Here is a 13938-nt window from a genome sequence, read left to right on the forward strand (position 1 = left end):
CACTTGTTGAGAGGTCCACTGCCAATACTACAGGTGTACCTTGACCACTTAGCTAGAATATTATATAGATTTATGGAAGAAAAATATAGTAACTTGAATTACCATTATACTTTGATTTCTAAGATTTTTCTATGGTTGTGAGTTGATAGGTTTCACTTAAAAACAAAATTAAAAAAGGTTTTTACTTGAGATGGTCATGTTGATACTTTTTTGGTTTAATACTCTCAAATCTTGGATTCATACTTTTCATCAACAACTGGAAATGTCATCATCTCTAAGCGACTAATCCAACTACTTCGTTTTTTTTTTTACTATCTAAAAAAAGACCTAAAAATAGGCAAAAAAATTGAGATAAGGAGTAATGTCGAGTTTATAATTATAATAAAGAAATTAAAATTTTGATATCCAAGTATCCCTATCCGCCCCCTTCCCTTAATAAATGAAACTTTGTATCTATTAAGTTGACATGAAACAACTTTCTATTATGAGAACTTCAAATGCTCTCTTTCATTGAGAGTTAGGAAATTTTAGCATTCATTAATGGTGACTACCCTACACCAAGTCAAAAGATTTCCACTCTTGATGGTAAACCATACTATAAAGTTTGGTTAAAGTCTGATCGGCTTCTTAAAATTTGGAACACATGAAAATTATCAGAAGAGTGTCTTAGCTTGTTATTAGCCTCAAGACTTTTGCAGAAGTTTGGAAATGTCTAAAAAAAGCCTATTCAGATAATTCTCAAGTTAGGGAGTTCCAACTTACCTAGCAACTCCAACGTTGTAAGAAAGGGAATTCAACCTTATTAGAATACATATATAAATTCAATAGAATGTGTGATGATTTGGCAGCTATGAGGAAAATATGTACTAGCTGAAAATAAGGTTTTTTGGCTTCTTAACAAACTTTGTCCAAAATATGAGTTTTGCTACTACTATGTTGAGCCTCATATTCATTCCTATTATGAAATTATACAACTTCTTTAAAGCAACAAGATTAGAAACCAGTCACATGTCTTTGAATAACACTCAAATCCAAATCGAACTATTGCTTTTATATGACAACCATTTTTTTTTTTGACCCAACGAGGTAACCAAAATTACAGAGGTAGAGGGATGAATAACTTTGGTAGACCCAACAAAGGTAACCAAAATTTAGTCATCGTTTTCTTCCATGTGAATTCTTGAGCTATAAATCTAGCATAAGTGCTACAGATGTTTACATCCACCTACAAGACGAGTCTATATCTCTAGACATATTGTATTTGATGAAAATATTTATCCTTAAGCTAATCGCAATTCTTTGTTTAATAGTGTTCAGGTTTAGAAGGGGAGTTATCCACCTACGCAAAATGTTTAGAGTGTTATGAGCCTGACATACATACTCATTCATCTTTTGATTTTTCACTTCCGCATAAATTACTCGTACGGGATGCCCTTGATGTATTTGTTTCCTCAAGTCCTGCTTTGACTATCTTCAATAATAGCTCTTCAACTTCTTTTATAGAAGAAGATATCATGACTTCAACACCAATCCAATATGTTTAAGATGATGCAACACTCAATTATGGTGATGAAAATGTTGGCACTCAATAAACCAACCAACATAACTTTTTACCAGGCTTTGAGCATCATCGTCATCCCATGGTCACAAGATCTCAATATGATACTTGAAGACCTCAGATTCTTCCATCCATAGTAGCAATCTCACATACTCCTCATTTTGAAGCTATACATTTTGAACTTAAAACTACTAAGTCTGTTTTGGGTCATCCGGGTTGGCATCGTGCGGTGGAAGAGAAAATTGAAGCCTTACATAGTTATTCAAATTGGGAACTAGTTCCATATCTTTCAAGTATGAATGTTGTTGGTTGTCGTTGGCTCTACAAGACTAAATTAAAATTTGATGGTAGTTTAGAAAGACTTAAAGCCAGACTAGTTGTTAAATTATATAATCAGGTTGCTAGAATTGATTTCTCTGAAACATTCAGTCTTATTATTAAGTTTGTAGTTTAGAAAGACTTAAAGACCAATCAACCAACTTGATGTGAAAAATGTTTTCTTACATGAATTTCTTAAGGAGCATGTATTTACAGAAAAACCTCTGGGATTTATTGGCTCAAAAATTCCAAATCATGTATGCAAATTAGAAAAAAGCTTTATATGGTCTCAAGCAAGCACCTTAAGCCTGGTTTAATCAACTTAGTGTCTATTTATTATCATTGGTGTTTTATTGCACCATAATTGATTCATCTGGATTTGTTTCTCGTATTACTCAAGTCATTATTATCATTCTTATATATATTGATGATATTATTTCTACTAGTGATAGTTTAGATCTTCTAGAATGATTCATTTCCCAACTTGAAAGGGAATTTGCAATGAAAAATCTTTGACCTCTTCACTACTTTTTTGGTATAAATGTATCTTATTTTTTAGGTAGAATTTTTCTTCACAAAGCAATAAACCCTGGATCTTCTTGATCGTGCCCATGCTCGGTGCTAAACCTATTCTAACACCAATGACAATGAAGAAAAATATTAATGGGAATTCTGATCCATTTCTTGATCGATCTCTTTATCATAGTATTGTTGGTGTACTTCAATACATTACCATAACACGACCAAACATTTCCCACAGTGTTAACATAGTGTATCAATTTTTGCATGCCCAACAATTGCACATTTTTAGATAGTTTAAGCATATTTTTGTTATCTCCATGGTACACAATCATGTGGCATAAGAATATGTTTTACTAGTTCACTTGAGTTATATACCTTCTCTAATGCAAACTGGGCTGAGTGTCCAACCACTGGTTTCTGCACCTATCTTGGTTCCAATTGCATATCCTAGAGTGTTAAGAAATAGTCGATTGTGACTCGTTCCGGTGTTTAAGTAGAATACCGATATATGACATCCACTGTTGCATAATTAAATTGGTTTTCTTTTTTTCTTTGAAGCATTGGGTTGCATGTTCTTCATCCTCAAGCACTTTTTGTGACAATATTAGTGCTATTTACATGATAATCATGTTTTTCATGTATAAACAAATCACATTGAGTTAGACTATCATTTTGTGTGCGAAAAGATTGCTCTTGATTAGTTCGCACTCGTTTTGTTTCATTTCGCAATCAAGTGGCTGATATCTTCAACAAGCCTTTGTCATGGGATGTTTTTCGAGATCTTTACTACAAACTTGGGTTTCAAATGCCTCCCCAACCAAGTTTGAGGGGAAGTAATAGAAACAAAATTAAGAATTTCCGGTTCTTAGAAAGGCCGCAGTTGAAAATTCTTCTCTTTCATTTTGAGATGAGAATATAACAATATTGTATATAACAATATAGGAAAGTGAATATTACACCATTGTAATGGTAATTATACATACAATGAAAGAACACTACAAATAATAGAGTGAGGCACAAGTTTTTTTCATGAATATCATCTCTCTAAAATTCTTGAGATATTTGATTTTTAAAGCATATAATTTGGCCATTGTTTTTTTGGGCATGTTCTTGTTGTTATTTTACTCTGTATATCTTTAAGTTACTGATTCTTGTTAGTAGTTTATGTTTACTCAATTTTGTTGGTTTTTTTTGTCATTGATTTTTGGTATTAGTTTATAATTTATGTTCTTGATAGGGGGTTTGAGATTCATCGCCAATAAATTGTTCATGCAAATTAGATATTCGAAAAGAAAAGAAGTTTAATCTTCAAACAATTAAAAGTCTATTGATTTGGATGATGCACGTTCTTGCCCAAATTCGATTATGCAACTTTGTATATCTAATTCCTAGCTTAAGTATATGAACATGATAAAATCTTTTTTCTATAATCTCATTTATAAATTAATTGCAAAGAAGAATCGACAACAAATTTGAGAATAAAAAGGGGAAGACAATGCCAAAAATACGAGTTCTTTAGAAAGCAATATGATGAGATAAGCTAATGCATTACTTGAAGCTTCATCCCTTATTAGTTGACAAGATTTCGTAAAAAATAATAGTTAGATATTCAAAAAAGTAAAATTTAAATAAAATTAAATAATAAAATAGATCCTTAAAAAATAAAATAAGAGAAGATGTCTTTGAAACTTGAAAGATATAAATATATCATAAAAAAGCAAGAATTAATGACCCCTCTGAAATGAGATAACATTAGGCAAAATTTTAATTTTTACAAACTGCTCACTCCAACCACCTAGAAATATAATATTTGGGTTAATGGCATGTGATAACAAAATCTTTGATCCAAATCAAAACCTCTAATGAGGTCGAAATTGGGAGTTAAGCAAATTTGGTTTGAGGACCTCCAGAGCTACTTTGATTTTTTTCACTTTACTTTTGATTGTGTTTGGTATCCATATGCCTATTCGACTATGAAATCACTGGAATTGGACTGAAATAAAAAACTTGTCAATTCAATAGCCAATCTCGATTTTTAAAACACCGAATGCACGCCATCCAAACTCCGAAAACCCAATTTGATTTAATCTCCTGATAAATAGGATTAGCACGAAGACAAACAAGGCCTCAAGGAGCAAGAGAACTTGCAAGAAATTAAAACATTTAATAAAATTAAAACTAAGAAAATGTTTAGATAAAGTATCAACACGATTATGTAGAACTGAGGTGCACCTTAAATATATACCAAAAAAAATAGCTTTGACATTGCTACCTCCTCCAAGGTTTAGATTGCATATCAACACGATATTGTAGAAGCGAGGTACAACTTAAATACATACCAAAGCATATTGTTTTGACATTCTAAGACGTCTTTAGGTCTGCAGGGGAATCCACCTCAAAAGATCTTTTTACAAAATCAACTTTACTCAATTCTAATTTTTGTTGTTTGCAAATATGAACCTTCCCTAAAATACAATCGAAATAATAAAATAAATAAATAAAACACATTTATCTCCCTTCTAAAACATATTTATTTTCTAAAAAAGATAACCTTTCTAACTATATATGTTTATCAAAAGTTTGACTTTTTAACTAAAATAATGACTTTCTAAATATTGGACAATATCGTCTAACATAGTTTTTCCTATTTTTCTCTATCTAGAAAATAACTCATAAGATTCTAAAATAAGTATATTTTATACCTCTTAAATCTCTACAACAAAAAATACAAAAATAAGCCCGATAAACTAAAAACCTAAATAATAGCAAATCTAAAATCAAGAAAAACAAAACATTGATTTTTTATTTGGATCAATTTGCCAACATGGAAAAAAAAAAAAAAACATGTTTGAGTAATTCTTTCACTATAGGTTATTTGTATTTGTAAATATTTTTCTTTCAGACTATTTCCTGTGAAACAAACGATCCTTAAATTTCACGATTAGGAATACATTTTTTTAGGCTATTATAATAATTTATTTTAACATAAATTAGAGGTGGGCCTTACATGGATTGTTTAAGGTTGACATTTATACAAACCACACCATTTAAATCATTGAGCTATGTATAAAATGCTCATGAGCTATACGCCATTGAGAGCATAATTTAATTCCACTCTTAGAATAGAAATTTTTTTGGATAAAGTATTTATATAACAAAAAAGAAAAAAATTATATAAGGTTGCAACCTTAAAACGTAGAATTATAGATCACTTAAAAAATCCATTGAAAAATATTGTTTTAAAGTTGATAAACCTTTTAATTGATTATCTCAACATCGAGATTAATTAATATAAAAAAATTATAAGTTCCAAAAACAATGCATCATGCAACACATTATCTAGACCGTTTTGAAGTTTTTGGTATGTTTATAGATCTACTTGATTTTAATTATTTTTGGGAGTTTAAAATTTTATAATTAAATATGAAAATATATTTTCAGATAATTCTAAGAAATTTTGACCTTTGAAATTATATATTACAATGAAATTTGGGGGTGCGCCTTAATTGGATAGTAGGTTGCAGCTTTATATAAATCGATTTATAAGTTCAGAGAGCGAAAATTCGTTGCGATGTTTGCTTTGTATGTATACCCGCGCAACATTTTACACTACCGACGGTATCAGCGTTTTCCAGTAGACCCTGAGACACGTTCTTTCTGTCCCTCTGTCTTTTCCCAACGATCTCAACGCCTCTGCAAACCCTAAACCTTAAGCGGAAAAGCTCGCATCCTATTTCAGAATTTGTCCGTCTTTTTACTTTCTCTGGTGTCTATTTATAATGGCGCCTTCTTGCTACGGAGATGATAAAGAAGAAGAAGTAAGCAGCCATGGCTCAGAGGACCAACTGGAAGATGACTTGGACGCTCTGAGAAGGGCCTGCCTTTTAAGTGGACGAGATGCTTCGGTTTCCTCTGATTCTCCGGACAAGAGTGAGAGTGAGGAGGTTGATGACCTTGCAATTGTCCGGATGTTGCAACAGAGATTTTCTTTGCCTTCCACTATGGATTTGACTAAGGTCGATGGTGCTGAAGGTACAGAGGTTTCAGATGATTATGACGAGGATGATATGGAGATTCTACGTTCAGTACAAAGGAGGTTTGGATGGTATCAGTTAGATGGTGAGTCCGGTCTACTGTGATTTATTTCTGTTTGGACTTTGCATTTTTATTTTCTGCGGTAATGATGGGTATTTCTTGATGGTGCTTTTTTCTTTTTGATTTTTGTCTTTTGGTGGTGTTTTCTAATGGTTTTAATGCTTATAGTGATTTATTTCTGAATTATTTGTCTGACGGGGCGATGATCTAAAGGTTTGGATGTTTTGAGCGGTTTCATTAGTGTTCATCGGCTTCACATTGCATATTACAAGGGGAAATTTATTTGTATTTCCATAACAGGATTTGGAGTATTGATTATTTTTATTATTGTCAGAAATTGATGCCCAATTTAAGCGAATTGTTCGGATATTGTAATGTGATATTTTATTATGTACGTCCCATTGTACCATTTACATTCCATGACTGTTCCTTCTTGATCATAACCCCGTTGTGCCGTGTAATGCCAGGATATATTTGTCCTACATTATTCTGAAAGAAATATATGTTCATGCCGCATTGATCATTTGAATGTGGATAAACCTTGAGTAGATTTGGCAGCCAAATGTTTGGTGCCATGCTTTTAGGAGAAATGTTGGCTGTAGTATTAAACTAAGCAAGGTTTAAAAAAACGTATGAGTGACCTAGATCGGCCACCCCAATAACCATTGGAGATCGGTGGATCGCTGATCCGGATTGACAAGATTCGGCATTAAAAAACGTACTATAACTTTTTTAAAATGTAGTCTTTTAGGTTTTCAAAAAAGAAGAAGGTATGTTTGCATTGTAATTTTTAATTGTTTTTACTAAAAATACATAAAATTCTGAGAAACTAACTCATGTTTGAGTGTTTGTTATCCATTACACCCGTTTTATGGTCAAAATAAGATTTAAAATGCAACACATTGCAATAAAATCAATAGCCATAACGCAAATTTTTATAGTGAAAAAAGAAGGAATCCTACTATAGTTTTAGACCTTTTGAGTTAATAGAGAGAAAAAAAGGTTATGACTCTCACCATGAGCTATCGTGTTTTTATTAAATAAAAATGGCAATCAAGGAAAAATCTATGATCCTCTATTTTTGCTTTCTCTCCATTGAGAGAGAGAGAGAGAGAGAGAGAGAGAGAGAGAGAGATTGCAATAGTGCGTTTGTTTAGCATAGTTGTTTCATGCAGTTGCTGTGAAGCAAAACATAAAAGTCCCACATCAGGTGTTTAAAGAAGCAAAATGATTTATAAAAGGCCTAGACATACTCAATAACGAGTGGGTGTTAGCCATACGTGCAAATTGCTAAGCCATACTCACCAAGGATTGGGAAAACCATGTCCGGTGGTATGGTAATTGCATGGCTTCCAAAAGAAACTTGTTGTGGGCTGCCTATTTTCTCTTAAACAAGCATTTAAAAATTGAACAACTGCCAAAAAATTCAAAAATCCCAAACATGTGGCGGCTGTTTTAGGCCGGTTCTGCACCGACAAAACTGCATCGACAGAACCGGCCGATTGCTGACAAGATCGATCGGTTTGCTCAGAAAGTGGGCCGGTTCAAGGGGGCAGTCGGCCGGTTCCTGATACATTATGGGTACCGGATTGGCTACAATGATTTTCAATTTGGATCGGGTGATTTCGGTCTGGTTCAACAATTTTTAGAACTGTGTTATTAAGTAACATTGTGTACCACAAAAAATCCCCTATTAGGCCTTGGGTGCTCTATTACAAAATGGATATTTTTGTATAGTGTTCTTTATTTTATTTTTCATTTCCCTTTAAATCTTTCTATAAAATCCTTGTTTGAAGAAACATAAACTATTTGAAGCAGTGTTGTTTTTGAATTCGAGAGACTTTCTTGCTCTGCCTATCTATCTATCTATCTATGAACTAATAAATATGAATGCAATTGTGTCAAGTGTAAGGGCCACTAGGCTGCCTATCTTAGTAGTGCTCTTGCACAAGGAAGCTAGACCTTGCAGTTTTGATGGAATCCAGTGCACTAGGGCTTTTTGTAAATTCACCCAGATGGTTAACTTCATTTTAGGTTTCAATTGTTTAGTTTGAGCCATTATTGTAATATGCAACAATGAAATCACTGTTACCTTGTACTTTATGTAGATTCTATGCAAAAGGCATCAGTGGCTAATGCCCCTGAAAACATACCTGAGAGCCAAACAGATCGAGAAGGATCAATGGAAGATGTTTCAAGCTCAAGGGCTTTAGTTCCTTGTTCTTCAGGCTATTCTGGTGAGACACATTTTGAAAACTTGTCTGCCAGTTTCATTAGACGTGATCCAGAAGACGTAAATCCAGAAGGCATATCTTACAGTTCATCTGCATTGTCGTTGAAATATTCTAGCTTCCCAAAAACTGCACGAGTCTTCTTTGAAGCTCTTAAGAAGAACAGGTTGTGTCAAAAATTTTTAAGGAGTAAGATGATTCAAATTGAAGCATTGATTGATGAGAATAGAGAACTGAAAAGACGGGTCACATGCTTAAGAGACTTCCAATTGGCGTGCAAAAGACATTCTGGACGGCTTCTTGGACAAGAATCTGATGCTCGTGTGATGTTGATTTCGCTTCCAAGGATTGTTAGAAAGACAAAGGTATTATAGCTTTTAAAATATCCTCCATATTAATTTTGATTGTGGCTCAAGTAGTCATGTCTTTAGCATGAATTGTAATATAGAGTCCTGTAACATTGTCCTGCTTGCAAAATGGATTTATATTGTTTCCTGCAATTTAGTGTTTAATATAATCTTATGAAGTCCACTTGTCATATCTAGAAATCTTGCAAAGCTCCAACTTTACTGATTTCTTCTTAATTTTGGTTCACATGGTTTGAAAATTTAAGAATACAAAAGCTGCAATGTGTTTTTTAGCATCCTGCTTTTAGGTGTCATCCGTGTTAGATTCCTTGCTGTTGTTGATGTGCTTAGCAACAGCCTTGGACTTGATTTTTCCAAATTTGAAATTTTGAATTGTATTGAATTCTCTCTGTTTGTTAGTGTTGGAATCTTAAATCTGTATGTGGCATTTCCTTATTATCATGTGTTTTGACAGCATTTGTAGTCTTGAGCCTATTGCTGTGTTTTGGGTTCTGAAAACTTACTTTTAATCATTTTTAAATGTGCACGTTGCTCTTGTAACTTTAGTGTAGTACTTTGATGGGTGTTCTCATTTGATATTTCTAAGTTGCTTGCACTTATTTGCAATTGAATGTCTTCCTGTTATTTTATTATATGTGTTTCATTTTGTTGAGACAAAATGATTTTTATGGCCCATTGATGTCCATTGAGCTCTCTCCTTGTGAAGGAATTCTAGTGGACATGAATCCATGATGATTGTTTATGAGTTTTCATCTTCCAAATGTTTGCTATTGGCTATGTGTGGAATGACCTGAATAGGTGCCAACAGGAAGAACTTCTGGTTCTTGGGGCCAATCTCAAGCACAATTTTCACCTTAGTAAAACTTTGACATTGATGTATCCATGATGGGAATTGTTCTCTTGGAGAGGAATGCCCACCTCCCTTTCTCCAGATGTCTCAGTCACTAAAACCAATAACCAGGATTTCAAATCTCTTCTAGCATTTGGAGTGAGGGCATCGGTTTGTATTGTCTCTAGACAACCCTGTTGTTACTCTGGGTTTTTATTTTTATTTTTATTTTTAATGTTCTCCAATTTTGCTTGACTTTATGACATGGGACTTGGACATTGACTTGGCTCAACTGACCTATGGCATAACTCATCTAATGTGGGTTTGACCTAGAGATAACATGATCCAAAGCATGATCATGAGCTAACACTATGGGCATCATTTTAACACTATGGGCACCATTTTAGTCAATTGAAGACATCAAATTAGAAATCTGATACTTTCTGATTGCCTTTTGTAAATAGTTTCTTCTTATAAATACAAGTCAACCTTCTCATAAAAAAATAATAGAAATCTGATACTTTAAAAGCCAAAATCCACTTCTGAATTTTGAGTATCTTGTTTATGATATGCTGATTGTATGGAGGTTCTTCGATATGTCTGATCACGCCATCTTTCATGTTATCGCACTATTATTATAGTTTAACTTGATTTCATTCCAATGCATTTATGTATTAGGATCCCTGTCTTAACACGGAAGCCCATGGTATTTTCTTTATTAATTTCAATTCTTGAGAGTTTGGATTTTTGTGCATTTCAAAAGTCCTTATGCTGGTTCCATTTAGTCATCACTCACTACATACTTCAACATCCAAAGCTGATCTTCCATCTCTTATTTAGGAGTCTAATGAGGTTGCCCAATAATTGGTGAGAGATAGGGTTTTGAAACCATCTCTTGTGGATACAAACAGTTTTGATTAGAGTGCGGGGTGGATCAACAAATTGTGTGAATGAAGTATATACTAATAAATTTTTTTCATTAATGAAGTTAACCAAAAAAAAAAAAAAAGTCCTGAAGGACATCTTGTCAACCCTTTGTTGTATTATTATTGATTTCCACACTATTTCAGTGTATTTTATTTCCTTCTTGGTATTTATTAATGATATGGTTGCCTTATCTGAGAAGGCTTGCTGTTTTCACAGGACAAGGATGGCAAAGCAGGTATGAGTCTTGGACCTGCTGAAAATTCCCATATTCCTATCTTTAATATTGTGCGAAGGAAGCTGCCAACAGAAGATAGAAAGCTTTGGTCTACGGTAGAGAGGGAAAGTCTTATAAAAGGAATTAAACAACAAGTCCAACAATGCTTACTTCAAAATGCAATGCAAGTTTACAGGTACAATTATAGAACTTTGCATATATGTTTTTTGGGTTCGTAATGAAAGTTGTATTTGCCAATTAAAGGAAAGTAATTTAGGTGCCTTTCTGTTTCTGTAGTTCAGAGGTGGCCTCTGGTGATCCAAATCACTTGGATTCGATTATTGCAGAAATTAGCAATCTGGAAATTACACCTCAGAAGATTAGGACTTTTCTGCCTATGGTTGACTGGGAGAGGTTAGCAACCATGTATGTGAAGGGCCGCACTGGTGCAGAGTGTGAAGCAAGGTAATAGAGGTTCTTGCTGATTGTGAAACATTGTTTTCCATGCATCTTGTTTCTTTTAGATGTAATTCTTATGCGAGTGAGCTTTCACACTTACAAATCATGAAAATAATGGGAACGGATTTATTCACACTTACAAATCATAATGTAATTCTAAGAAATAATTGATTTATTTTCTTGTAAATAATCCTTTTTAATGATAGAAAAAGTGAGTTTGATGTCAAGCCCTCAAATTTTTTTTTTTATAGACAAAGGTTAACTGCATTTAAAATAAATGTATTACAATTATTCTCCTAAAGAAGGCAATCCCACAGATTGGGTGCTCAGACAACAAGAGTTAGAGATAGAGAGAGAAGAAGAGAAGAAAATTAGAAAAACCTAAAGAGGAAAAATGGGCTGAGCCCAACATATGTAAAAGAGATGTTAGAGGTAGGGGGAGAAAAGAAGAGACGAAGAAAAAGAAGGGAAAACAAAAACCTACAGAAGAAAAAATGGGCAGAGCCCTACATATGTATAAAAGATGCAATCTCTTAACGAGAAACAAAGTGCCAAAAGGTTAGAGGTGAGGGTCTCCAGTAGCGGTAGCTGTCCATGATGAATGTGAGACCTCTCCGGGCTTGCTGTAGAGCCGAAAGGAAGATCTGGTGAGAGCTTAGGCTGTTGCAAGATGGTATAGAACCTGTTGAATCTGATTTCTGGTGATGATGTCTGATTTCCGGTGATGATAAGAGCACCCAGCAGCATGGAGTGTAGCGCACCCAAGGAGGTTGTGTTAGGAGGTGCTTTTGTAGATGATGACATTATCCAAGGGACACCCACTGACCATAGCATAATACCCCTCCCTATATTGACTATACCCATTTCTTCGAGTGGAGTGTAGATAGGTGAAGGATGCAAAGAGAGAGGATGAAAAAAGGAGTATATGACCCTCCCTAGATTTTCTATTCCCACTACTTAGAGTAGAGAGTGAATGGGTAAAGGATGAAGAGAGAAAGGATGAGACAAAGAGTATATGAAGTGTGCCTGTAGTGGCTTAATTAAAGTGAGAGATTGTAACCAGCTTGGAGATTGTAGAGGAGCTACAATGAATATAGTGGAACAAAGATTGGAGCTAGAGATAGAGAAAAAGGTCGAAGAGGGAGATGGGTTTGTGGGAACACAACAATTGTGATAGAGTTTTGGTAGGACGAATAATGAGAGTAGAAATGGAAGAAGAGAAGAGAGTGGGGTTGGGGGGTAAAGGTTACAAAGGTGCGTACCTTAGATTAGTCTCTGTTCGAAGCGAATACTTCGGCCACCGGGGCAGTTGGTGCTGAAGTAACGATAGGGTCCAGATGGCTAAGTTAGGTAAGGCTCTAATGGTTTGAAGCGGAGCAAGTTGCCCCAACAGTCAGGGGAGAACAAATAAAACCTCAGGGAAATACTTTTTTTTTTCTCTCTTTTTTTTTTTTTTGGGAGGGGTTTTTTTTTTTTGGGAGAAGAAGTTAACATGGGTTAATAAGAAAGAGTTGGGGAAGTGGAAAAGAGAGAATGTTGAGGAGATCATGCTGGTTGCTGATTCGATAGACCGAAAGAGCCTCCTTCCTTGGCCAACGATCTGCCTCTGAATTTGCTTCTCCAAGAATATGTGAAAAGGAGACCTGCGGCAAAAGATTGCAAATGTAGAATATGCTATCAAAGATGGATAGAAGCCTCCAGGGAGGCAGTTCCTCTTGTGTAGCCCAGCTCACTATGTTACTGGAATTGACTCCACCAAAATCTCAAGAGCGTCAGGTACTAATTGAAGCACCTTGTTGAGTCCAACCAACAGGGCCATGGCTTCCGCATAGGTAGAATCTTGGTGTCCTATAAATTCTGAGAAATGTAGGATGGTTGAGGTAGGTCCTACCAATGTTCCATCAATACTCGAAGGGCCAGGGTTTCCTACGGAAGAACCATCTATATTGAGTTTGAGGTAGCCTTGGGGAGGGTAGGTCCATTGAGGTCTAGGTCTGTTTGTTTGAACATGAAGTTGAAAAGGCTGTCCCAGTTGTTTAGAAAGTGGGAGATTTGCATAGTGGCAAAAATGGGAATGGAAATGGCCCAATATGATATCAAGGATGAAATCGAATCGAAAACTGACTGGGTAGTTTTGTGAGTGCCCCTGAATCTCCTAGAGTTTCTTTCTAACCAAAGACTCCAAAATAAGGCTGCCATCGCAATATGCCATAGTTTTCTTCCTAGCTTTGAAAAAAGCGGTGTAAAGTACATTCGGAACAGTTGGGTTAAGTTTTCCGGGGTTACCCATTGTAATCCAAAAAGGTTTAGAAGAGAAGACCAAAGATTATGTGTCACCTCACAGTGGAGGAAAAGGTGGGAAATAGACTCCTCTTGGAGGCACAAAATGCATTTGTTTGGGAATGAGAAACCCGTTT

At 34.8% G+C, this 13938-nt stretch overlaps 1 protein-coding gene across 2 annotated transcripts in view; it reads left to right on the forward strand.

The window, feature by feature from the left end:
• The first annotated feature begins 5901 nt into the window (after positions 1 to 5901).
• Positions 5902 to 13938, forward strand: part of MYB4R1 (myb domain protein 4r1) — a 54702-nt gene continuing 46665 nt past the window's right edge. For both annotated transcript variants that reach the window (XM_088855083.1, XM_006837099.4), the window contains exons 1-4: positions 5902 to 6517; positions 8602 to 9089; positions 11065 to 11258; positions 11360 to 11527. In XM_088855083.1, the coding sequence (XP_088711209.1) occupies positions 6178 to 6517; positions 8602 to 9089; positions 11065 to 11258; positions 11360 to 11527 (1190 nt within the window). In that variant the 5' untranslated portion in view covers positions 5902 to 6177. The remainder of the gene's footprint in view (positions 6518 to 8601; positions 9090 to 11064; positions 11259 to 11359; positions 11528 to 13938) is intronic.

Source organism: Amborella trichopoda, chromosome 13, assembly GCF_054954075.1.
Source record: "Amborella trichopoda isolate Santa Cruz 75 chromosome 13, AtrichopodaSantaCruz75HAP2 v2.0, whole genome shotgun sequence".
Taxonomy (NCBI): domain Eukaryota; kingdom Viridiplantae; phylum Streptophyta; class Magnoliopsida; order Amborellales; family Amborellaceae; genus Amborella; species Amborella trichopoda.